Source organism: Acomys minous, assembly GCF_964271855.1.
Source record: "Acomys minous genome assembly, chromosome: 5".
Taxonomy (NCBI): domain Eukaryota; kingdom Metazoa; phylum Chordata; class Mammalia; order Rodentia; family Muridae; genus Acomys; species Acomys minous.
The window spans coordinates 25,616,503-25,643,603 of record NC_140494.1 but is presented as its reverse complement, the minus strand read 5'-3'; the positions used below and the strand labels follow the sequence as shown (position 1 = coordinate 25,643,603).

The 27,101-nt window shown below is 38.9% G+C and overlaps 1 protein-coding gene across 8 annotated transcripts in view; it reads right to left on the bottom strand.

The window, feature by feature from the left end:
• Positions 1-27,101, bottom strand: part of ARHGAP12 (Rho GTPase activating protein 12) — a 105,629-nt gene that overhangs the window by 9,629 nt on the left and 68,899 nt on the right. For 3 of the 8 annotated variants that reach the window (XM_084781947.1, XM_084781952.1, XM_084781948.1), the window contains 8 exons: positions 25,924-26,004; positions 23,353-23,478; positions 18,485-18,559; positions 13,268-13,329; positions 10,266-10,347; positions 6,078-6,179; positions 3,529-3,627; positions 742-862 (listed from right to left, as the gene is read on the bottom strand). In XM_084781947.1, coding sequence (XP_084638073.1) covers positions 742-862; positions 3,529-3,627; positions 6,078-6,179; positions 10,266-10,347; positions 13,268-13,329; positions 18,485-18,559; positions 23,353-23,478; positions 25,924-26,004 — 748 coding nt within the window. The remainder of the gene's footprint in view (positions 1-741; positions 863-3,528; positions 3,628-6,077; positions 6,180-10,265; positions 10,348-13,267; positions 13,330-18,484; positions 18,560-23,352; positions 23,479-25,923; positions 26,005-27,101) is intronic. The other 5 variants (XM_084781949.1, XM_084781953.1, XM_084781951.1 and 2 more) reach the window with 3 other exon arrangements.

Sequence of the window (27,101 nt, the reverse complement as noted above, 5' to 3'; positions counted from 1 at the left end):
ATGAAAATCAGAGGCAGGAGGATCAAGAATTCAAGGCTAGCCGGGGCTTCATCGGTAGCTCGAAGACATGGAAACCTATCTCAAAATTCACAAAACTCTGTGTTAAAAACTGGTGGCAGGGGGGTAAGGGGGGGATATGTCTGTGTGTAAAATCTTCATTATGTTGTTGGAAAACAAAAGTAGAAGTGACTTTCTAATCACTTAACTAGAAGGCCAGAAAATCCTTAGCTGTGGATTAAACCAGAGAAAGTGTGGAGTCACCTTTGGCTAATGGCCAGTATCAATAACATACTCCACAAGGCCTGCATTTGCAACTATCTTTCTTAAAGCCGTGGGCCCAGCTCTTGAGGTCCAAGCGCATGGCTGTACAGTGCATGAGCACATGACAGTGAGCTGCCCGGTGCCTGGGTAGGAGTGGGATGTGGAATAATCATCCCTGACTTTAGACTTCTAAAAGTCTGACATCCTATACAAAACTACATATTTTTAACTCAACAAAGTTCAACTTCCTGGAGGCCTCAAGAGAAGTGTGCTATTTTCTCTTAAGTATCCTCCTTTCATATTATTACATGATAGGATGCACACTATGGTTAAACATGACAATGCGCTAGCAAGAGAGTACTTAATTGACCCTGTCACTTTTCTAATACTGGAGACTGCATTTTTATACAGGCATTTATTTAAAACCTAGGAGACACTAGAAGTCCATTCAAACCACCAACCAATGAGAAAGCAACTTACAGCGAAGTTTTTTAAGCTCCTTCTGGTCCTTTTCTTTATCCTGCTTTTCCAGCCCAGGAGAATCTGGTGCCTCCTCTTCAGCTGCTTCACTGGCCTCTGCTGCCTGTTGGTGAGAGGTTTTCTGAACACATATTACTGCTAATATTGCTGTAGCTGAACAGCATAATTTGTAGAATGAACTTTTTCAGAATGACTCTTAGCAGTGATGTTAGGACCACAGTGTGTAATGCGTATATTCCCACCTTTGATGACATTACCTTTTACCTCTAAAAGAACAATACAGGTGGTAACTCATAGACTGTTGGGTATAACTGCCTCCTTTGACATTGTATGTGAGTGGCACAACAGCAGTTAGGAATTCAGGTGATAAGAGACAAAGCAGTGACCTTTTGTACAAAGGGTGAGACTTACTCTCCTGGAAATGACAGCCATGTTTCCTGTGACGACAGTTTATGAGCATATTATTACACTGTGGAAACACCAGTGCTAGACAGACGTGAGGTGCCGAAAAGTGCCCACGCCTCTTCTACAGCCTCACCAAGGCAACTTGTACAGGATGAGAAAGTAGACTGAATTGTTCCCAAGGCTAAGGACTTTGTCTTGGTCACTGAGGTCTATGCCGCTGAATTTATTCTGTTTATGGTATAAGGAAGGGCCCCCATTTCTTCTTGGATACCCAGTACTGTTTACTAGAAAGCATAATGTTCCAGTTCTGTATCTGGCACCAAGTGTCCACAGGTAGGTTGGTCTGTTTCTGGGTTCTTTACTCTGTCCCACAGATCTGTATGTCTATCCAGCATATATATGAAGTTCCACTGATTAATACAGGTTTATTACGTTCTAATATGTGGCACAGCAGGTCCTTTACTTCCTTTTTTTAGGCCCTTTTATCTCTAAGGGAGTTTTAGAATAAGGTTCTCAAATTCTACCAGAAAACTAATTGGAATTTTAATGAGATTCAAAAATCTCCCATCTAGAAATCATTTAGGAAACACATCTTTACATCATTGAGTCTTTTAGACTCAGTGTTTCTTGGTTAACATTTTGTGGTTGTTTCTTAAGGTCAGCTCTCCCCAAGGCTGAGCTTGTACCTACAGCAGTCTCTCTGCCTTATTCCAGGTGCTACGGTTTCATGAATGAGCTGCACTCGGCTCTTCTGTGTTCGACACTATGAAAACAGTAGGCACTATCACATCTACAGTAAATAATGTGCTCCTCCTTCTCCACTTGCCTCATTCCCTGGTTCTGGAGACCTCAGATACAAAGCAAGAACTCATGCAGCAGTGCCTTCCCTAGGCTAGCCCTTCTTAAGGTTTTTGTAGTGTTACGCTCCCTCATCACTACCGTGCATCACATCTTACCCAGGTGCAGATATCCATCGCTGGTTATCCTGCCTTTGACTATAACTTTTGCAGAGAAGTTGTGGTGTAATATTGCTTGCTGCCCAGAACACAAGCACTCATATACTTATAAAATGCATGGATGCATAGACTGTGATTACAGCTGAAAACTTAGACAGGCTAGAGAAAAAGAATCTGAAAAAATGCAGACAGGGCTCAAGTTGTTGGATTTTAATGAAGGTCACAGGGGGTTCATAAGAATCAACCAAAACCAATTACATTTTAGCAATGAGCTCAGTGATGAGTGCTTGGCCAGCATGCACAGGGCCCCAGGCTGATCCACACTACCAAAAGCAAGCAAAACAAAGCCACAGACAGACAAAAAGATCACCAATAGAAAACCAGTTTAGAAGGTTATTCTTATTTTGGTTTGAAAATAAAGTCGATCATGGTTTTAGAGATAAATAAAGGGATAAAAGTAAAAATATTATACATTATACAATATTACAACATATAAAGTTTCATGATCTATTTGCTAGAAAAGCTAATATCTCCCCTGGTACATGTTATCTTTCATTTTTCTCAGTGCAAGTGAGAGGTTAATAAGGTAGCGACCACATAGCTTCGGTGGCCCAATGAGGGAACAATGGACACCTTCAGAAGAGAAGAGGCAGAAAAGTATACAAGGTGTCACTAGAAACACTGATGAAGCTACAGCTGCATACACTTCAAACTTGACCTCTGGCCTGTTTCCATCTAGCAGCATCCCTTCTGACGCATTCAGGCACTGAGTATGTACTACGCACTAACAACTGTTGGCCCCTGATGAGCCAATGCCCAATAGGAATACTGCTGCAAATCCATTGACCACAAATATTTTGTAAGTGAGAGTGTTTCATCACATCACTAGGCACAGATTGCTAATGGGATCTTTGCCTTTCCCACCCAAGTTAGCATATACATGCACACATGCAGTAAACTGAAATTTGCATGTGCAATACAATTAGAAAACCAGCTCTCCAGTTTGAGAGAGAGAGAGAGAGAGAGAGAGAGAGAGAGAGAGAGAGAGAGAGAGAGAAAGAGAGAGAGATGGGGGGGGTGGAAACACACTCACAATGTAGCGCTGGCTATCCTGGAACTCACTATGTAGAACAGGCTAGCCTCAAATTCACAGAGTTCTACCTGCCTCTGTCTCCCAAGTGTTAGGATTAAAGGTGCATGCCACCAGTACTGGTTCTGCAATAAAAGATTTTACTTAGCCAGGCATGGTGGCACATATCTTTAATCCCAGCGCTCAGGAGGCAGAGGCAGGCAGATTGCTGTGAGTTTGAGGCCAGCCTGGTCTACAAAGCAAGTCCAGGACAGCCAAGGCTACAAAGAGAACCCCTGTCTCGAAAAAACAAGAACAAAGACAAAAAAAATTTTTTAACTTAAGTTAAATACATACCTGGTTGCTGATAGTACTACTAAGGACTTTAAACCAATCATTAATAACAGCATCATTATCCGACTGAATTAGCAGTTCTGTCCCTTGGCGAGTTTTCAGCTTTAGAGAAAAGAGGGTGAGGAAAGAACAGTCAGTGCTTTTAACACAATTAATGAAAACATGTACTTCAGAGCTGGAGAGATGGCTCAGTGGTTAAGAGCACCGCCTACTCTTCCAGAGGTCCTGAGTTCAATTTCCAGCAACCCTCTTCTGCAGATAAAGAACTCATATACAACAAAATAAATCTTTAAAAAAAATAAAAAATAAAAGAAGGAAAACATGTACTTCAAAGCCCGCAGTCTCCAGTGCACTGGGTCTTGTCCTGACAGCAGTAGAGGTACCAAGGCATCTAGGGAATGCTTACCAGTCTAGTTATCTCAGAGAGCATGAAATTGTTTTCGTAGTAAATTCTAAATAAAAACCTAGTAATTCAGGATCCTATAGTAGAGTTTTCATTTAAAAATAAACTCAAGTATAAAACAATGCAGGTACAATTAAAACTGAAATGTTTGTAAAGAAATAAAAGTCTGTACTATTACACACAGCTTTAAGAGTATTTTCATTGCTCAGGAATTTTCTTGATCTGGTTATGAATATAAATATAGAGAAAGGCTATGTAAATATTAGGTTTTCAGTATCCTACTTAACAGAGAGATGACTGAGGATGAAGACAAAGCACAAACAACAATGATGCCACACCTTTAGAATGTATATACATCCATCTATTAATTTAACTCATTTGAGTACTGTGTGCATGTTCACATGTGTACCATGGCCTGATTATGGAGGTCAGAGGACAACTAGTCAGTTCTTGCCCCCACCATTCTGGTGTTGGTGACTGAACTCAAGTGCTTTTAACTCTGAGCTAGCCCACCAACCTTCACACCCCTTCTGAGCAGAAATATTGCCAGCTGTCCAATCATGAGCTAAGTAAGGATATCCATTATTTTACATGAAACCCAAAGCCAACTTAATCTCTTTGGCCTAAGTTTTTCACACCTCAATGAAAGAACTGTAAACTGTGTAAGCACCCTTCACATTTCCTGCTGATAACTGAGTTTGCTTTTCTAGAGGAACATTTGGCAGTTTTCTCCCAAACATTGTTCTGAGAATCATTTCCCCCGTTATTTCCTAAGTACTATTTAGTAAAACTATTCCTCAAAAATAAAATAAACGTAAGATATGATGAAATATTAACATGGAAAGCTCGGAGTCAAAGAAGTCTGACAAGATGCTTGTTCTCCTTTGAGCTTTCTCAGGAGTTTGACAGTCTAGAGAACACTCAATTGTCTAAAGTAGGGACAGAATACATACTATGCCCAAAATGTATTTGACTATGGATCCTTTCCTCATCCAGGAACCAGCTATTCAAACTGCAAAGCTGATTTAGGAAGTAATGGCATCCTTTCATGCCTCTTTCTGGACAGGTTGTCAAGCCAACCTCCAACACTGAATGATGCTATTCTAGACAGGGGAGAAGTTCCACATCAAGTTAAAGCAGTTTCTTCAAAGCAAAGCTAATCTGTAATAGTCTACAGATTAATCTAATCTAGAACAGTTTACAAGTTAAACTGTTAAAGCAAAGTTAAACAAGTTAAAGCAAAGTACACTAAAATAAATATTCAAAGGCCTTTTTTAAAAAGTAGTATCACTGTTGTAGCATTTGTCTTGAGTCTCAGAGAGAAACTGTATTTGGGAAGCAGAGATCAGTCCGGTTGGTGCATAAGGCATGACAATAAAGAGCAAATTCATGTAGGTTCTGACAAACACTGACAAAGCCCAAGTGCCTACCCTCCTACCACATATGACAGGCTTAGACATGAGGCTATCAAGAATGGGGAAATAGAAGATTGCTTATAAACACATCTCAAAAATTCCCCCAGCTTTCTGTAATGGACTTCACTGTTCTCTGTCCCAGGTGAACTCTTACTAACAGGGCCCTAAATACGACCGAGGCTTCTGAGCTGTGTTATAAAAGAGTACAGTACAAGTAGGTCGACTTCCAAGTCTAGGCCTTGAGAAACCTTGTCATCTCTCACCCTGCTGGAACCCTGACTTGCCATGTGGAGAGACTTGTGTTAGTTCTCTTGAAAAAGAGAGAGCTTAGGGAGAGGGAAGCCTATCCATGAACCAATACAGGACATGTAGGGAAATGAGGTCAGCTCCGACTGAGAGCAGAAGAGCCATGCTCTCATTCGGAACTAACTGGAGCAAGGAAGGCTCTTCTGCGGAGTCGCCAAGCTTTGGGGTGGTCTGTTATGTGGCAATACAACACTGATCCACACCACACACTGCTGTGAAGGTTTGGAGTGACAAGGAGTGACTTCACTTCTGTAGAACAGTTCTAGGGCCACAGCAACATTAAGATGAAGTCATGAGATACTCAACACACACACCCCTTACAACATTGTGGTACAAATGACTTAGTCACAAACTCTGCCTATATTTGTCACAACAAAGGACTAAAATAAAACATGTACATACTAAAGCGAGGAATGTGAGTTTTTTACCTCAAATACATTCTTCTTGCTGGATTTGTCCTTTGATGCCATTTCAATCGTTGCCCCTTTCAGGTCCACTGTGAATTCTGGTTTGGACTGATTACTCCCAAACTTCATTTTAGAGAAAAGAAGAAAAGACTTTGTGTGATATATACACATAGGTATGTGTATTCGTAAAGACCACCAACTACATAATCATCAGATTATCTTAAATCCTCCTCTTTTCAGATTTAAAAACTAAGTATATTTAAATCTGATGAGCCTTTAAACTAATGGGCCCTCAGCTCCAATGGCCAGGCTATGTTCATGGTAACTCCCAGAGAAGAATATGAGGTAATGCTGTTATCTGAAAACAGGTGAGCATGGGTGTACTGCAGCTCCACAGTTCTGTTTCTTATAACTTATGCCATGCTGTATGCGGCTATATGAAAGTTTGTTTTAAAGCAATGCCCTACCATCACATGCATAAATCACAAGCAGACGCCACCAAACATTTTCTAAGAAACATCCTCTAATACTATGTTGTGCTTTCAAGACTTACTTCCTTATCAACTATTTATGTTGCCAATAACTACTGACTTACAGAAACAGAAACCCTAAGCCTGATCATTTTACTCAGCCTTTGCTAGAAATTGTAAGTCAGATGCTATAAAGCCTTTAGCAACATAATAAGAACTGTGAAACATAATAAGAATAGGAAAACACGTCACATGGGTGGTTAAGAAAAAGCAGTTAGCTATTTATTATGTTTTGTTAACTACACAAGAAAATGATTAGCAGAAAGAAAATGTGCATTAAATTTTAATTATTCAGATGGCATGCTGCTGATAACTTAATAAAATAATTATTCCTATGGTTCTGCAGTGGTTTGGTACTTTTAAACTTCTGAGAACTACAATCTACAGGTAAAAAGATGACAAATATTTCCTGAATTTACATTTGCTGAAAGTGTACATTTGCTAAATTTCTGAAGTTTAATTTGCTAAAATGTTGTCATGTCAACTTATACTTGCCTTTGGAATCAGACCCAACAACACTGTTGTAGGTAACTTCCTACCATAACAGCAGTGTGCTACTTAGCAGCTTTGCACTTAAGAGATGACCAGATGCAACTATTTCATTTTTCTTCAACTCTTCAGTGAGTAGTACAGACTTACATAATGTATTTGTTATAACAAAACAAGAACTGGGGCCAAATGGAATTTACTATCAACCACTAAAAGAAAAATAAGGTTATTTTTTACTTTTAGCATTTCTGCTTTGTAACTGAATCAACCAGAAAGCTGTAACAGACGCAATAACATTCTGGGCAGAACTGAGACATCCCAAATATTGTAGAGCTTGAATATACACTTAGTAAAGCAAAAGCAGTCATTTAATTAGTTGCTAGCATATTGTGTGGATGGTTAGGATGATGCAAGATCATATATAACCAACCAGTTAATCATGATCAGTGACACAAAAACTTAATAGAAAAATGGAATATGTTTGGCAACATTTTTTCTCAAAGCATAGTATCACTTCACTGAAATCACCCTATCAATGTATTCAGTGCAAAACCAAAACCAAAACAAACAACAAAAACCCCAACCAGGAGTAAGGGAATGCAACTAGAGAAACAGTGACCGATGAAACAGGATCAGATTTTATGTCTAACGATGGACAGATTTTTTTCTTTCCCGAAGAAAGCAGAAAAAGCAAGAGCTCACAGATTGAGCCTTGTTGACAAAACGACTTGATGGGGCAACGAAAGAACGTGCTTTCATAATAACACACAATGGTGGAATGGGACACAAGGGAAAGAGTGCAATGGAACCAGGTAGCGTAAGAACACAATCCCGCAAGCAAACATCACACTAGCACAGCTAACTCCCAAATGTGTTCACAAAGACCTAGAACTCAAGAGTATTTTGTAATCACAAAATTTCATGTTTATTTTTAAGATGAATGGCTTAAATTTTATATCATACACGAGCACACCCTAGCCTATACTCACTACAGAACACTTGAGGGCTAACAGAAAGGATTCACATCAGGCTTTCTGCCATCTTGCCCAGTCTCTCATCTCAGAAATCCCTGCCCTTTCTCCTGAGGACTACAGGGCAATGTCCTGCGGCCCCTTCCAAGTCGGTTCGCATGTAGCCGTATGTATGTCGCTTACCTTCCCCTTTCTCTAGAATATACCAGGACAGAAGTGACCTTTGTCCTCTGTGAGACGTCTGACAATGTCTAGTTCTAGTTAAGTGAGAGGTGGAGGTGCCAGTCATCTGCAAAACAGCTCAGTTCACAGAAGAGCCACTCAAGACAGGAAAACCTGTCCTAAAAATAGTTCTATTGGGGGGAATGTTAAAAGAATGCTCCAAGGGCTAGGGAAATGTCTCAGTGAATAAAGGTGCTTGCTGAGAAGGCCTGACAACCAGAGCTCAGTCCTCAGAACTGACCTGGCAGAAGGGCAACCTCTGAAAGCTGCCTCTGCCCTCCACACCATCCATCAGTCGCCTTCCTCCAGCTCCCCTGACCCACTCTCTTCCCAACCACACAGAGATGAAATTAATTAAAAGAATGATTCAGAAGGGGAGAGTGGTGGCTCACACCTTTAATCCCAGCACTTGGGGAGACAGAGGCAGGCAGAGGGCTGTGAGTTTGAGACCGGCCTGGTTTTCAAAGAGTCCAGGACAGCCAAGGCAACACAGAGACACTCTGTTTTGGAGGAGAAAGAGAGGGAGGGAGGCGGTAGGAGAAGGAAAACGAGGAGGCTTCAGTAACTAATGATGTTTGTGTGATGTATTATTTTTGTGTATGTGTGTAGCTTTCTCAATTGAGGTGGAATGTGTATTTACATTTACTCAACTGTAACTAGTCTTTGGGGAAAAAGTAAAGAACAATTATTTAAAAGGAAGAAATGTAAAGAGAGTGGATGAGCATGAGCCTGGACAAGTGAAAGGTGGGAGAGCCTACTATTTCTTCCAATGGTCTCTTGGAATTTTAGTGTGCATATAACTTTTAAAGAACTATACCTATTGTCTTTCAATCCAAGCGGCTCAGAGAGGGCTCAGCTTAGCACAGAACTTTCTGAGAGCTATTTTCACATTGCATGCAGCAGCTACTCCACTGCAGAAGGGGGACAGATTTTACCCACGTTTGCTACAGTCTCTGGCTCAGCAGAGAAACAAAACTAAAATTCTTTCAAATTATGCCCAGTAATCCTAAGAGGTATCTTACATACCCTTGGTATTCATAAAGTATTTGCATAACAAATGTAGAAGCAAAAAGCTGCTGAGTGTGTCAACAGGCTTCTCTTTCTTCAAACATAAAACCACAAGTTCTAGGCTAATTTGGGGAAAAAAAATCAGTATTTGTAAGAAAATGCTGGTTACCGTAGGATATAAGATAGACCAGATACATTTAGAATCACTTCACCTTAACTTTTATTAGTATACTGACACTTCAGTTGCAGTTACTGAAAATTCTAGAAATACCCAAAGCATACACTCTAGAGCTACTCTCAAGGTTCTAAACACAGATCTGTCACTTAGTAGCTGTAAAGTCTTATTAGAGTTACTTGAATGTTGATACCTTGATGTCCCATCTATGATGGCAAAGGATGATAAGAGGCTGTCTTGGAGTACAGGGATAGGATGCACATAACTCTTTGCACTTAGAACTTGCTAGCTTCAAAACCTTAGCCACTGTAAGTCACTGTAACTGTAACAACTGAGGAACAATAGAAAACAGCAAAATAAATAGTGCCAGCAGGCCACAGAGAAAGGCCTCATTTCTTCTCCTAAAAGCTGCCTGACATCACGGCATGAACATCTGAGTCACCTCCTGGCTACAAAGGGTCAAACAGGCAAAGGTGGGCTGAGACATGTGACTACCTATTTTCTACATAAATATCTGAAATAATAATTAAAAACAGAAAAGCTTAGACATCTTGAAAAGGAATCAATATTCTGCAGTGCTAACGTTGCAAGCTATCAGTTCAAAGGATAAAGCCAACTGCTGATTTTAAAAGAGCCAGCCAGTTTCTAACAGTCTCCTGTAAGTCAAAATGCATCTTTAGGAAAATGTCTTTTTTTTTGTATGTATGCACAAATGCTTTACATCAAGAACTTTGGAAATTCAGACCCTTGACATTCAGATATTATGCCGCTTACATAATGTGAGTGTATAACACCTCCACAGAGAAATACTTACCCAGCTTGTACTGCTTCCTTGAGTTTTCGTAAAAAGTAAAGATGAACCCTGCAACACTGCCCAAGAAGACAGCCAGTTCTTTCTGCAATTGTACAGATGAAATGCAGCACTGTCAACCATCAGAAACCAAGACCTACTTACCGTTCATCACGGTTACCCACAACCTTGCGATTACTAAAACAATTTACAACAGATATATATGATTCGAATGGCATCCATAGAATCCAACAAGACAAACGAGGTCAGTCAGAAACGTAACGAATCAAATAACTGTTACCAAAATACCGAACTGCCCGCAATGGCATGTGCAATGCTGCTGGTGTTCCTATTAACAGCTTTAAAGGTGACTAATGCCATAGTCTGGCCAGAATCAACTCAACTTCCCTGATTCACTATCTTAAATTTTCCATTAAAGATTTTTTTTTTTGCTTAAATGTTTCTCTCATTGGAGTGAGCATTATATTATTTGAGAATTTATTTTTCTATCTACATCAAGCCTAGATTAGTATTTGCAAATAAGAATAAAATTATCTTATAAAAGAATTGAAGGGTGAACTCCATGTGCTATAGAGATTTAGTATGGTTTCTATGCAGTCACACACAGGCAGCTGTATGGGAATTCTGCAAAGACTTAGGCTTGCTTACTTTTTCAGAATGTAGAATTCAATACCTATCAATGAGATCTACTTTCCCATTTATTTCCTGTAGTTTATGAACAACTGTTTTTGTCTGTTTTGTTTGCCCAATAAAGTGTAATTAAGTCAAGGTCTTGTGTGTCTTAGGGCTGAACCTAAATTCAACATGTAGCCAAGGATAACCCTGAACTTCTTTCTGATCCCATCTGCGCTCGCAGGGCTGGGGGTTGATCCCAAGGCTTGGTGTCTGTGGAATAAGCACTGCAGCAACTGAGTTACTATGTCCTTTTTTTTTTTTTAATTTTTTATTTTATGTGCATTGGTGTGGGGGTGTCAGATCACCTAGAACTAGAGTTACAGACAGTTTTGAGTTGTCATGTTGGTGCTGGGGATTGAACCTGGGTCCTTTGGAAGAGCAGACTGGATTCTTAACCACCGAGCCATCTCTCCAGCCCCGAGTTACTATGTCCTTAGCCCACCAATGGTTACTGCTGTTGCTTAGTTCTTCCCATGAACCAATTCACCACGCTGTTATTTTATGCATGTATGTATACATGTGTGTATTTAAGTACAGTATATGTGCATGGTTGTGAGTGCATGCACACACATGCACAGGCTAGAAGAGAACATTAAGTGCTCTCACCTATCACTCTCCACTTTATTCCTTTAGGTCAAGGTCTCTGCCCAAACCTGAAGCTCTTATTTGGGGCTAGGCTGGCAGACAGCAAGTCCTAGTGACCTTCCTGTCTCTGCCCCTGCTGCACTGAGGTTACGGGCAGGTGGTGATACCATGATTGACTTGTTACAGAGGAGCTGGGATTCAAACTCGGGCCCTCATGGCTGCGCAAGAAGCCGTCATACCCACTGAGCCATCTCTCTGGCTCCCTGCTTTGACAATTTAGAACATCCATATTTATAATGCTTCAAATGCACTTCCCCTTTGCTAGGTTCCTATGCCTACTTTATTTTTTTTTAAACCTTAACATGCCTGGTCATATCTCTTAAATCACTCTAGGCTGTTTTTAAGCACAGTGCTCTGTTTCACTCTGAGTACCCCTTGTTTTAGAAGACCCAAATATTCTATTTGCACATTCAGCACAGTGCAGATTCTAACACTGTTCATTAAGTTTTATATTATATTTCATTTTGTGTGTGGACCTCTTTTACATTGTTTTGGAATGATTTTCACTTATTTGTGAATCTATTTCACACCTCCCTTCCTATTATAAAAGATGTTTTCTCCCTTTCCAATTTTAGATGTAAAAGGAAGAATTATCTTCATTTTGTAAAAAAAAATGTTGTGTGTGTGCATGCGTGGTACTTGCATGCAAGTATGCAAGTGCACGTGACCACGAATGTACATGCAGAAGCCAGAGCAGAACACTGAGTGTCTTCTTCCATCACTCTCTGCCTCACTGCCTTCAGAGAGGGCTTCTCACTGAACAGAAACTCATTTTGGCTAGGCTGGCTAGCTGACCAGTGAGGCCTTGGGATCTACCTACTTATTCCCCACTAATGCTGGGGGACCAAGGCATGTGCAGCCCCACCTGGCTTTTTTACATGGGTGGTGGGAATTTGAACTGTGGCCTTCATATTTGCAAAGTAAGCACTTTTACTCACATTTGCAAAATTAACTAAGCAAAACATTCAGTGTAATATTGTGTGTAATAGCAAAAACTGTAAGCATCCTAAATGCCTTACATTCCTGCAGATAATGATTAACTTGCTAGTGATTAACTATATTGCAGCAGCACATGCTGTGCCAGCTCTGATTTAATGAAGTGGAACCATCTCCAAGGAAAATGTAAAATAGACCATGATTAATAATGTCATCTACAGCCAGGCATGGCAGCACATCTTTAATGGCAGCACTTGGGAGGCAGAGGCAGGCAGATCTCTGTGAGTTCAAGTCCAGCCTGGTCTACAAAGTGAGTCCAGGACAGCTAGAGCTGTTATAAAAAGAAACCCTGTCTCAAACAAAAAAAAAACTAAACAGTTATCTATATACAAACACCCACATGTAAATCCTCTCTGGAAGAAGGTACTTATGCCATGGGACCTGAGAGGGGAGCACACACTGGTGAAGGATTTCCTACAGTACTCAGTGTATCTTTGCTTTTTATTATGCACCACCACTAACTGCATGTTGAAAACAACAATCAAAAGAAAGCAAATGTTCTTTAGGATCCTTTTATTATTTCTGAATATTATTTTTAAGTATGTTAACTAAGAAAATACTTCATGGCAAGCTTACTAGAAAATACATCGTTGAAAGTTGTTTTAAACTGCTCTATCAGTTCTACTAGAATGTAAGTTTTCATTTATTTTAATCAAATAAACATGTAAAAATATTAATTTCATACTTACCGAACCTTTTTCCCATTTTCAGTAATTTTTGTTACATTTAACAAGCCATATTTCTCCTGACCCTATGGAATAAAGTGATACTTTTAATGTTGCATTCCTGTAGATAATAATACCAAATTTTAATAATCAATGGAACCCAAATGAACTTGCAGTCCAAAAAATGTGAAAGATCAGTTAGTATATAACAACCTATTATTAAAGCACTGTAATCAAAGGAATTGCCAGTAATTTGTAATTAAGGAAAGAAAGGGCTCCTGCAGCCCAGTCTGGCCTGGAACTTGCTATAAGCCCAAGCCTACCTTCCCTTCAACTCCTAACCCTCCTCCCTCCACCATTCACAGACAGCAGGGAATCACAGACATGCCCAATCACACCTGGCAAACATCTTTTTCTCCTTGAGTCACAGTAGCCATTAGGTTTCACCAGTAACCACCAGAAAAATGTTATATATCTGCTTTGCAAATATGGAGGCCTCAGTTCATATGCCACCACCTGTATAAAAAAGCCAGGTAGGGCTTGCTATACATGCCTGGAACCCCTAGCATTAGGGGGAAGGAAACAGGCAGATCCCAAGGGCTCACTAGTCAGCCTGTTCAAAGAATGTTATGTGAAGTGATAAACAGCATAAAACTTAACATTTGAATAAGTACTAATCTCATCAGAACATAATAATGACTAGGCAGAACAAATGAAAGGACTGATAACTACTCTGAAGTACATAGTACACTGCACAGACTTTAATGTCACATAGAGAAGTGTCAGTATACGCTTCATTAATGTATTACCATGTGGCCCTGAAAATACTACACTTACTAACCAGTTGATGTTAAAACATAGAAGTGACAAAAATTATCATTAACCATTATGAAAGCAATAGCTAACTGATGTTATCTTAAAAGTCTTGCAAATAAAAGTGAAGTAATACTTTGTCACTTTGTATTAGTTTCCTATACAAATAAGATTAATCAAAATGAGTTAGTGGCTATTGTAATTATCAACACTACAAACAATATATACAGGAGACAACAGCCAAATGTTTAGTTTTATTTTTAATTATGTGTAATCATGTGTGTGTGTGTGTGTGTGTGCGCGCGGGCGCGCACATGCGTGCATACATGTAGCTGACCCTAGAGGCCAGCAGGTGGCATCAGACCTTTGGCCCTGGAACCACAGGCAGTGTGAGCTGCCTGGCAGGAGTGCTAGGAACCAAACTAGGTCCTTCTGCAAGAGTTCCTAACCACTGAGCCATCTCTCCAGGCCCCAAAATTTATTTCTACTTAACTGATTCCTCAGTAAAGTCTCTCTAGGTATTTTAACGAGAACATGTAAATCTTTTTCTATGATATACAAACAGAATATTGACTATCATCTCAACAATATTTACAAGACAATATTTGAAAATTTGCTTGCATCTCTAGCTGAAAATTTGTTAACTCCTATTGTTGGCATATTGAAAGCTTGGAAACAATTTATTCATAATTTTTCTGTAATCATTTTAGAAAGCATAGCTGTTTGATTTCAGATATGCAAATTTGATACTTCTCACAAGAATCCTAATGCCTTTCAACAAAAATGTCAGTGACACAATTTTAAATATGTACAAGATACTACATAAATGCAATTTTAAGTATGTAAAGGATATTATATTAGAGCGTTCTTAATTTATTGTCCTTTCATCCAAATTTTTTTCCAAAGAATGAGAGTAACAACATTAACTTCTCTGGATGGGCCACTTAACGTGAACTGACAAAAGTGAGACTCTGGAGTATGTTTAAAGCCACAGCTGGAACAGCATAAAAGCAGCAGCAGCAGCAGCAGCAGAAAGGGGCTGCAAGTATCAAAGAGTGAAAAGTGATAGAACAGCAGTGCTGACAGGCAGTGTAAGCACAGGAATGAAAGAACCTACATCAGGGATTCTTATCAGAGTCAACAGATGGATAAAACTGATTAAAAACAAAGTTAAAATAAACAAAAGGCTGCAGTGTACTCACTGTTCAAAGAAGCCAGAGCTTTTCCCAAATCCCTACAGGGTGAAAGAGAGAAGAACTGGTGCTCTAAGTATTAAGCACTCTCATTTGAATATAAAAGAAAAACACTTGCTACATCGTAATGTACAGAATGTACTCCAAACCAATCATCACACAATAAGTTAAGTGCTATGAGAAACGAACTCCTACCTCAACCTGAACAGGTGAACTGAATCCAACCCGGAAGAGAAAGAACAGAATCACAGCAGCTTCCTAGAGAAGCTGACCCCTGGCCAAAGGAGAAGTCAACCAATGAAGACGGGAAGTAAAAAGGCAGAGAACATCCCAGGGTCCTCCAATTTTTTTATTTGGTAAGGTAGACAAGTGACAAGAAGGGAGGCACTAAGAGAGAGTAGCATGATTGGTGTACCAATACTTTACAAAATGCCAAAGGTCTGAAGTGACCAAGGATGGTGAGAAAGCAACTAAATTCCAGAAACTGAAACGGGCCATGAAGCAGTAGGGAAGACACACAGGGGAAGTGGGGGATACTGAGCAAAGCGCCAAGTTTAAGCAACTAGGTAGACAGCAGAATCTGTTCCAGTGTTGCATTTTTAGAAAGCCTTCTCATAGGGAGAAAACAAGAATGCTTAAGTGTATCACTGAAGGTTCCAATATGTCATATAAGGTTTGATATCTATATAATGACTACACTTTATTAAATTTCCTAAAGTCAAAATTCAGGACATGGATATAAAACTAAAATTCAGTTTTATATGTCTTAAGACACAGGTCTGTTTTTAATAACGTTTGTAAAAATTGGCTTAAAAAACAAAGATATGAGATTGCAGAGATGGCTGTGCGGTTAAGAGCACTGGCTTCTTTGCCAGAGGTCTCCCATTCAGTTCCAATAACTGCCTGTAATCCCAGCTCCAGGCCATCCCATGCCCTTTTCTGCCCTCCATGGGCACATGCACACACGTGGCACTCACACAGACCTTGTGTGGTTGCTGTCATCTCTGGATAGCAGATGAAAAGCACTAAGAAGTACCCAGCAAAACCAAGCAAGGCCTGACTGTCATGGCTCCTGTAATCTTTAGTGATTTTAGTGCATTTAATATTTTATGCATATGTGACTAAATGTGTGTCTGAGCTGTGTATTATGCAAAAATCTGTATTTAAATGTAACTTTAATGTATGCAAAATGAAAAAAAAAGAAAGCCTCTCAGTCTGTACCTTAATTTCCACTAAACATTTTTACTACGATGTTAATTGATACAGAGGGAGAGGGGAGATGGCTCTGCAGTAACTAGCTATGAATAGGACAGGCAGAAAGAACTCTTGGCAGCAAGGCACGCAGAGGCCTGGGAAGTAGAGAGGTCAAAGGGATAAGAGTCTGAATGGGAGGCAATAGAGCAGAGAAGGTGCGCAGAGAGGAAAGCAACACCCTGTTGTGTGGAAACAGAGTAGTCCTGACAGAATCAACACAGCTGTTCAGTGTTAACGGCGGATTAACAGAAGGCACACTGGTGAGGCAGTTCCCATGGTGGCCATCAGAGGGCACCCTGCGTCCAGGACAGTTTAATGGATGTCAAATGGACAAAAAGATTATTAGCCAACAAGGACTTTAAACTGTATGTAAAATTACAAATTCTTATTTCTACAATTACTTAGAAATTCCCTTTTATTAAAACATAATATATAAAGATATTTATGTTAATTGTATATTACCTAAATTTAAAGGTATATTTAAAAAGAAGGCTCTGCTTTTACATCCTACCATTATCTCTTAGCTTGCTTAGTGGTAATTAAAAATAAAAAGGAGGAATACACAATGTGATGGGAACCATAAAATATAAGAAATGAAAATAACTTTGAATAAGAAATATATATGTATTCCTATATGTATATATACACATACATAGATACACAGCTGTATTTGTGCATATATACAGACAGACATATGGGAAAGGGAAAACAAAGGCCAGGAATGATCAGAAAAAAAGTGAAACCTGTCTGTGCCTCTAGAGAATCTGAAGTCTGACTAGTAAATAAAAATTGGACCTAATTTCATCAAATAGCAATGATGAAAGCTACCTTTTTAAAGTGTTAAAAATTAATTCATAAACTCAACAGAATTTGCTGAGCAACAACCATGTGGCTGTACAGCAGGAACATGCTCTCCTGTCTCTGTTAATAGTGTTTTCTTGCTGGGAAGACTGTGACAGAGCTGCATATCCAAAGGTGCCAGTGACTGCTCCTGATTTTATAAAATAAATAGCATTTATGCTATGAAGATATCACAAGGAAACCTCATCTAGCCTAGAGAATTGGCCTAAATTCTCTGAGGACGCAAACTGAACTTAATCCTGATAACCATGCCCAGGCTGCCAGGCTGAGGTGTGGGAGTCTCAGTGGCAAAGGAAAGGTTGAAAGAGTAACCAAAGGACCGTGCAGTACGGGGGAAGAAAACACATGAAGCACGAGCTAGGGACAGTCTTGCTTTCTGTCCTCCTTAAAAATGTTAAGTGCTACCCAATAAGGGGACAGAAGTACAGGCCAACAGCAAATCAGTGTGACAGGAAGAGCAGGAGAGCGTGAACGCAAGGACAAGGCCAAGACATGGGGTTCACTGTGAGAAGAGCTGCTTAGTGGTTTCCAGTCCCGAGACTTATCATCGCCAGTAGTCCCTGGCCCAGGTGGGTAAGCTCTCCTGTATCACAGCCGCACAAGGGCAGCCATGCTGCTGGGAAGGAAAGGCAGACGTCTTACCTTCAGACTGCAGGCCTGGGAAAGAAAGTGAAGTGTAATTTGTAATATTCTCTGGAAAGTTCTGTTGTTTGCTTTTTGAGACAGGGTTTCTCTGTGTAGTCCTGGCTGTCCTGGAACTCACTCTGTAGACCAGGCTGGCCTTGGAACTCACAGAGATCCATGTGCCTCTGCCTCCCAAGTGCCAGGAATAAAGGTATGTACTACCACACCTAGTTTAGAATTTTTACTTTTAAAAACCAAGTATAAATTTGTCACTTACAAATACGGCATATAAATTAATACCATATTCTGTACAAAGGGGCTTTAAAGTGAATAAAATTTGATTCTTAAAGCTGTTTTAATTGTATTTTTCTAAAAGGCCAATAAAATTTAATAACGACATGAGAAACACTTTAACATTATATTTAAAGAAAATTAATTTACTGAAAGTGATTTAAAAGGCTAGGCTATTTATTCTTTATGTTTCTAACATACTAACTGGATCTTGATGCTTTGATGAGGTAGGAGGAGATTCATTTTCAGGTAAGCAGAGTTTTGTGGTAGTTGGAGAATCCTACAAGAAATAAGTAATGAAAAACGTTACTCTATTTTAAACACATCTGTTTCTCCTTGATTGATAGTGGGAGAGCTTAAGAAGGCAAGAAAAAGGAAACTGTTTTCTTGTTAGTTTCTATCTCAGAGGCTCTAGAAGCAGGATAGCACTGATCTGAAAACTACTGATGTTATCAAAAGTTTAAAAACCATGGCATGTTTGCACAGCAACTATTTTGACTAAAATAGGACTATATCATTTTTAATTAACACTACTTAAAACTACACATACATCAACCACTATGTAATGTGTTCTTAGTATGACAGATGTGATTATCGGGGGCTAGGCTAGAAACAGTCACAAGAAGTAAGTGGTAATTGACAAAATGGAATTTTTACTCTAAAGCAATATAAAGGAATTTATACTTATTCTCCAATAATTAAGTATAAAGATAAAAATATACACCAAAGAAATCCATCATTAAAGATCAGTGATTCACTAGGGGGGGAATATTTTCATGTTTAAGTTTATAAGAATGTAGGGGCTGGAGAGATGGCTCAGAGGTTAAGAGCACTGGTTGCTGCTCTCCCAGAGGTCCTGAGTTCAATTCCCAGCAACCACATGGTGGTTCATAACCATCTATAATGAGATTTGGTGCCCTCTTCTGGCCCGCAGGCAAAACACTGTGTACATAATAAATAAATAAATAAATAAATCTTTTTTTAAAAAGTTTATAAGAATATAATCATAAGAGCAAAGAAACAAGGTTCTATGAACACCAATCTTGGTCAAAACTAAAAGATATTGCTTTTTTAAGAAGGGTAAGAATGAAAAATATTTCTTGGTACCAGCACCTACTTCTACTTAAATTTTCTACATTCTCTGAGATGTTTCAAATAACTTGAGGAAAGAGAGTGAGACAGCCATGCCAATACCCCTTACTAATATCCAATCCAACCAAACAAGGCACTCCTCTCCGTATTTGTTCATCCCAGTCTCTAGGCTTATGAAACTATAAAACTTGGACAACAAATATAGGAATGTTTTAAGTAACAATGTAAAACCCTGATCTCAACACTCGGTCACTTGAAAAAACATCTTCAGTTTGCACCCTGTGTAATTTATACACACAGAAACTATACAGCAATCAAGAGTTACAGGGAAACCTTTGAAAGGACAATCTTACAGCCAAACAACCAAAGCTAACACTACTAGTGGACAAAATACTGAAGTCCTATCCACAAACCCTAGGAAAACAAACTAAGCTTATTCAGATTTCAGTTTAACTTCATTTGAGTAATTTTTCTGACTTAAGTCACGACTTCTATGTGTATTAAAACAGCCTGGAAGGCTGGAGAGATTGCTCAGAGGTTAAGAGCACTGACTGCTCTTCCAGAGGTCCTGAGTTTAATTCCCAGCAACCACATGGTGGCTCACAACCATCTATATGTGATCTGGTGCTCTCTTCTGGCCTGCAGGAGTTCATAATAATTAATTAATTAATTAATTAATTAATCAATCATTTTTTTTAAAAAAGAACAGCCTGGAAAGGCAAAGACTGAATGATCCATAAACTACAAAGTATTTGAATAAAAGTAAATAGGTCCTACATACATAAAACCCACAAATAAGTAATAATGAATACATAATTATAACTACAGTAAAGAAGCAATGTACATTTACGTATTTCTGTAAGAATGTATGCATACATACATTGCTCCCATCCATAAATAGTTCTAGTAAAACCCATATATAAGCAGAAGCAAGGAAATCCACTCAGATCAAATAAACACAGATACACCTTCAACTACCTCCAAGGTTTTCAGCCGGCTGAACTAGGACTCATTCCATATAAGCCCTGCCATATAATACTGGGTTCTATTCCATTTAAGTTATATATGCCTGTTAGGTATGCATTTGTTCTAACGCAGTATCTTTTTCATAGCCTCAAAGACTGCCCTATTTTAAGAAGGCATATTTAGGTGATAAAAAGAAATAGGAATATTTACTTGATGAAGCAATTAGCTGTGAATCTATTTCAAAGGGCAAACCGGAAGGGAGAGATTTCTACTAAAAATAAGTAAATGTCTACTCTCAGGACAATCACATTGCTGCCGCCTGAGGACAAGCAGGTGAAACAGGACATGAAGTAATACTCTGTAAGGGTGACTTCAAGAGTCAGATTAAAGCAGAATCTCACAGAACTCTGAGAACTGCACCCTTGAATATGACAGGATATTTGAAAAAAGGAACTTGAAGTAAACCTCACCAAAATACTTTTTTTTCTCATTGGAAGAAGTAGCAGAGGTGTTTCAACAATGGCTTTTGCCTTGCCATATTATGTATGGCTATTAAGAGTTTTCTATACACCTAGAAATATTTTCTAATTCCTGAAATTTACTGTATTTTCTGGGACTCTCACTTGCCCAGACTAATCTCAACACTAATAGATTTTCAAATACATCTTCAATGACAATGACTCCAAAACACTACTCATTTAATGTGTCTTCTAGACGCCTACATTTAATTTTAAAATATTCTTGAAAATAAAAACTAAAAAAAAAATCGGTCTACTTTCCTTATTGTTCTGTAAGTCCATATTTTAAATATAAAAATGTGTATAGTACACTCTAAAAATATACCTTGTTGTATACACAAAGACTTATTTACACTCAACTGCATTAATAAAGCATCTTATTTTAAATTGAATGAAATCTATTGTTTATAAAAAGGATTTAAGACTAAAAGTAGCCATGGGGGAAAAGTAACTATGAAGTTCACTTTAGCCAGGCATGGTGGTGTGTACCTATAATCTAGCACTCTGGAGGCTAAGGCAGGAGGTCACTGTGGATTTGCGTGAGAGTTGCACTCATGGACTCATATATTTGAATGCGGTCCCCAGTTGACGAAAGTGTTTGAGAAAGATCAGGAGGTGCGGCCTCACTGAAGGAGGTGTTTTATTACAGGTAGGTGCCCCCGCCCCCCCACACACACACATTGTGCTGTGGATCAGTTATAAGCCAGCAGCTACTTACTGCTGCAGAGCCACACCTGCCTGCTTACTGCCCTGATCCCCACCTTGATGATCATGGAATCTAGCTCTCTTAATCATTAGCCCCCAAATTAAATGCTTCCCTTTGTAAGACTGGCTTCACCACAACGTCTCTTCACAGCAACCAAAAAGTTACTAAGATAGTAGCCAAGTTCCAAGTCAGCCTAAGCTACAGAGAAAGATCCTGTTGGAAGGAAGGAAGGAAGGAAGGAAGGAAGGAAGGAAGGAAGGAAGGAAGGAAAAATGTGGGGAAACTGTTAATTATGCTACAAAAGCGATGATGGCTTTACAGAAAAAAGAAGAGTCCTCAAAGACTTTTTAAAAAGGTAATGTTTTCATTTTGGATATTATCATCCCTTCACCTTCACTTTCTTTTTTTTTTGGTTTTTCGAGACAGAGTCTCTCTGTGTAGCCTTGGCTGTCCTGGACTCACTTTGTAGACCAGGCTGGCCTCGAACTCACAGCGATCCACCTGCCTCTGCCTCCCAAGTGCTGGGATTAAAGGCGTGCGCCACCACGCCCGGCCACCTTCACTTTCTAATGGGTATGACTGATGCTCTACAAATGCGCTGTAAATGCCCACAATGCCCTAAAAGGAAACCATTTTTTAACAGTGTAACTGAACTTGCTTTAAAAATATCCTTTCTGAAACCTGAATCAAAATCCATACCCTTTTAGAAACACAGACCATCATTTCTCAGATTGATAAAAGCAACATTGTAGGAAAGAAGAAAGCTAGTAGGACCCCAGCCTTTCCTAGGACAGAGAAAATGAAATCTTTACTGTATGAACCTTCCTGGAGTTCAGAGACAGCAAAAGTGGCTTAAAATTGTGTGAGTGTATGTATATTATATATTTAGTATATAATTATATATTATAATAATTATATACACACAGGCTAGCTCAAATGTGTCAAGTACATACATCAGACATGAGTAAGTCACAAAAAGTTGATATACAAATTTTGAGAAAACTCAAAGCCAAAAACTACTGCATAGTAGAGGATGCTAAATACAAACTCATGCCATTTAGTTAAGAAAATATTTTCACAGTGCATGTAGACAAAAACACTAAGCTCTATGCGAAAACTACCTAACTATTGAGTGCTCTACCCTAAACAGGGTGTCTGTATCACTCCTCCAAGGCTCAGGGGACATCAAGGAAGAGAGCACAGAAGGAACTGAGATGGCACGGAGTGCTATGAAACTCCTCTGGGTATAACCTGGCTGCTGCATCCGTAAAACCAAAGCAGTAGACACTGCCTCCATTAAGGCCTTGACAAGACGAGGCATCTCAACAGTCCAACGCACACAGGAAGAGACTTATGAGGTCTCAACCCTCCCTGAGGGATTGTGGACAGTGAAGGGAGGGGGTGGAGAGGGTTACACTCCTCAGTGGAGTAGCCACTGATAAACTGCCTTTGCCCATGTAAATAAGCTTCAACCCAAGCTCACTCTGGAAACCTAAATGCAGTGGGCTATAAAAGCAAACAGATGAAAGTAGAGAGATTTGTTCATGGGCAACAGTGTAGGATAGGCTAATGAGAGGGTGAAATAATAGAAGGACATCATTGTATGTATAACAGTAGAAAACCAAAATAACATTAATTTGTACTTTTCAAAAGAATTAATATTTTAGCCAAGAATTGTATTTAACACCACCATTTTATGTAACTATTAGTACAAATGGCTAGAACCCACTGTGAACAATAGACTTCCCAAAACACTTGCCAAAATTCAACCCATTCTCTGCAAGCTCTTACCTTATCATTGGTATCCAACACGATGGTGCTATGTCTCCACTTTGTTAGCACTATTGGTTCCTGCAGCCGCCTGTCCAAGCTCCTACTTTTAATGATTTCTCTTTGCTGCTGAGATGAAGCATTATACTAAGGAAAACAAAATGTACTTCGTAAGTAAAAGATACAAACACGAACCTACCACAGCTCCAAATAACAATGTTCAAGTGATACCACACCAAGAGTTGTCTAGTCCCAGTTTTCTTACAGAGCAGCCTAGTGACATGACTGAGATCCTAGACTGCAGAGCTGGATATATACCCAGAAAGTGTTATCTTTTGTAAAATGTTTACTTCCCCTAAATTGTTCTTCAGTTGAAAAAAAAAAAAAGACAGAGTGGCTCTGAATAAATAAAGTAGAAACATCCGGTTATTTATAAACACTACCATAATTATCATAAAGTTTAAATAAGGCCTACACATACAGTTTTTACAAGTAATGGTTTGGGGAGTTGTTTCTGTTTCACTCAAGGATAGACATACTGCTGTTTTTCTAAAGTAATATGAGTTCTGAGCACTACTTCTGAACACGCCAACTGTGTAGAAAACAGGACAGGCAATTGTTGCCAAAAGAAAACTGCATGTGAAATTCACGTGCTATCAGTGCAATAGCCAGCCATGGAGGAGTCTGAATGCTAAGCAGATCACACAGAAAGATAAGAGAACTGTAGGGCTTTGAGAGTTGTGCTAGCATATATAGGCAACTTAAATGCTTTACATTGTAATAAAATAACAATAAAAATAAACTTTTAAACAGATGCATTCTTTTTCTGAAACTGAAGGATATCTTATATCAACTCCCCTCAGCCCTAACAGTAGTCCAGCAAACCTTAGCTTTTAATGACTTTGGTAATAATTTCAATAACTATGTTTAGAGTATGCTTTCTGTGCATAGTATGTCATTTTTTGACTCTCCAAAGTGAATGCATACAAGCCACCTAACAAAGCTGCTACTTCTTTCTTCACACTGAAATTGGGCAATGGGTTTGTAATTACTATAATTTAGAAAGCCTTTCTATGTGGTAAGAAAAATAATGTAAAATTATGGTAATAATCATAATTTAAATGCACTCACAATTTACTATGCACAGTATATTCACAGAAGCAAAGAAAGCACAACAAAATGTTAGACAATGATAACAAAGTGCACATAATAGAGAAAAAGACAAGAGAAATACAACTTAAACACCTTTAGTTTAAAAAGATGACCAAAATTTTTAATCCCTTTAAAAACTTTTAGAATTCTGAACTAAAATCTTGATTGTGGATTATTTTAAACATATACCTATAAATAGATTATAAGAGTCTAGCATTAAATTGTCCATTTTGACATAAGATACATGCTTCAGGTGTTTTCCTAAAACAACACAGTTCTAGGTACACACTGATGCCTTCTGAATAGACTTCCAGATGCACTTCTCCTCCACCCTTGCTATACTGTATGATGAGCTTATGCTCATCATCCATGGATATCTTATACTTTGACAAAATGTTAGATACTGTTTAAGTTTTAGTATTTTATATAATGTAATCATCATTCTTTAAATAGCTTTTTTTTTAACTTCACATACTCCTATTTTAAAAATCTATCTCAAGAGCTAGAAAGATGGTTCAGAGGTTAAGGGTGCTTACAGAGGATCCAGGTTCAGTTGCCAGGACCCATATGGAGGGGCTTGCCATAGGCCGTGATTTCAGAGGATCCAGCACCCTCTTCTGGTCTCCACAGGCAATGCTCACAGTATGATGCACAAGCAGATAAGCACCGTGTTATAATGCACTGCACATATGATATATTCTACTACCAAGGACATGTCTGAAATATTAATACTAACTGACAATATTGCAGCAAAATGAGACACTCTGCACTGTATCCTATGTTTTTCAATACCTGGTGATGTCAAATGTGTGTGACTGACTCATTTAAATACACCTCTCCACTGATGACAATCTTGAATAGCATTACTATCTTTCCTCCTACTGGACTGAGGCTGACACTAGGTAGAACTCTTATTTCTGGGGAAATTAAGAGACCAGTTTCAAGCTATCAAAAGATTTCCTGAGTGAGAATAACCAGGATGAAGAAGTGGTAAATGTGCATCTCTGACAACATCACAGGGTTGCAAATGAACTCAGGAAAGACCAGTCTTCTGGTTTTGTTTTGTTTTTTTTTGTTTTTGTTTTTGTTTTTCGAGACAGGGTTTCTCTGTGTAGCCTTGGCTGTCCTGGACTCACTTTGTAGACCAGGCTGGCCTCGAACTCACAGCGATCCGCCTGCCTCTGCCTCCCAAGTGCTGGAATTAAAGGCGTGTGCCACCACTGCCCGGCCAGTCTTCTGCTTTTTAAAGAATAAAATAAGGCTAAGAATGAATCTGTGAAGTTTAAAGCTACGCTGGTCTACTTAGGGAACTTCCGACCAGCGTGAGCTACAGAATGAGACTATCTCCTACATAAACAAACAAGCAAACAAAAGACAAACAAGTTGAGCAAGTGCAGCTGTCTTCAGACGCTGTGCACAAAGGTCAATGTAGCTTCTTACCTTTGGCAGTTCCCATTCTGACCGAGATCCGTCTGCACTGTAGTAATACTGTCTACCTTGATCATCAACATGCTTGAGCCACTACAAAAACACAACATGTTTTTATTTAATTTAAATAAAGGCTAGTTTAAATGGCTGTGTAAGAGTTATGAGATATTCTTCTTAGAAATTTCACCCTACCTCCAACAAACTACAAGTAAACAAATAAACTCAGCAAGCTTCACACATAAGTGAAGTGCACTTACATTTTTTAAGTATAGTACTCAGTATTAGTATCCATTTCCCTCTTTCCTCAATGTCAGATAATAACTGAAATATTACTTGGTAACATAATAAGAACATATGACATGAAGATACATGGAGACACACGTCTGTAGGTAGGTAAAGGGTACAACACATCCTGAAAACAGGTTTGAGACATTAAAAAAAAAGACAAGTTTTAGGTATAAGTTTTCACACATTAAGCCTCACTTTACACAAATCCTTATTATTTCCCTCAGCCAATGCACTGTACTCAATGCATGTTAAGTAAAAATAATAAGAGAACTACACACAATATAGGACAGAGAATGAAAGGGAAAATACTACTGCTGACATAATCTTTATTATTTATTATACAAGGAAAAGCCACTAGCTCTATACATCCTGGGACTAAATAACTGAAGCAGGAAAGAGGGCTATTTGCCTAACCCCTACTCTTAACTAGCAAACCAACCAGTGAGCCACCACTTAAAATGACTTTGCAGGTAATGCATAAAAAATGATATTCATTATAAACAAATTAATCACAAAATACTAGATTCATGGTTTTTGTTTTACACAAATTGGGTCCTAACGGAAAAAGAAATATAAGCAGTGTGAGAGTGTGCAGTAACAGCAGGTTGAGAAAAATCATTGGAAAAAACCCTCAACTTCTCCCAAGAGAAATACAAAGAAATATTTTTATTTAAGAAGCTTAAGCAAGTGACAGCAGGCCTATCTCCAAAAAAGGTCCATCTCAATGGGTTATTAGTACCACAAAATCACCATTGCTGTAGCACATTTAAACTGTGAGGCATGGGCTGGAGAGTTGGCTCAGAGGTTAAGAGCACTATCTGTTCTTCCGAAGGTCCAGAGTTCGATTCCCAGCAATCACATGGTGGCTCACAACCACCTGTAATGAGATCTGGTGCCTTCTT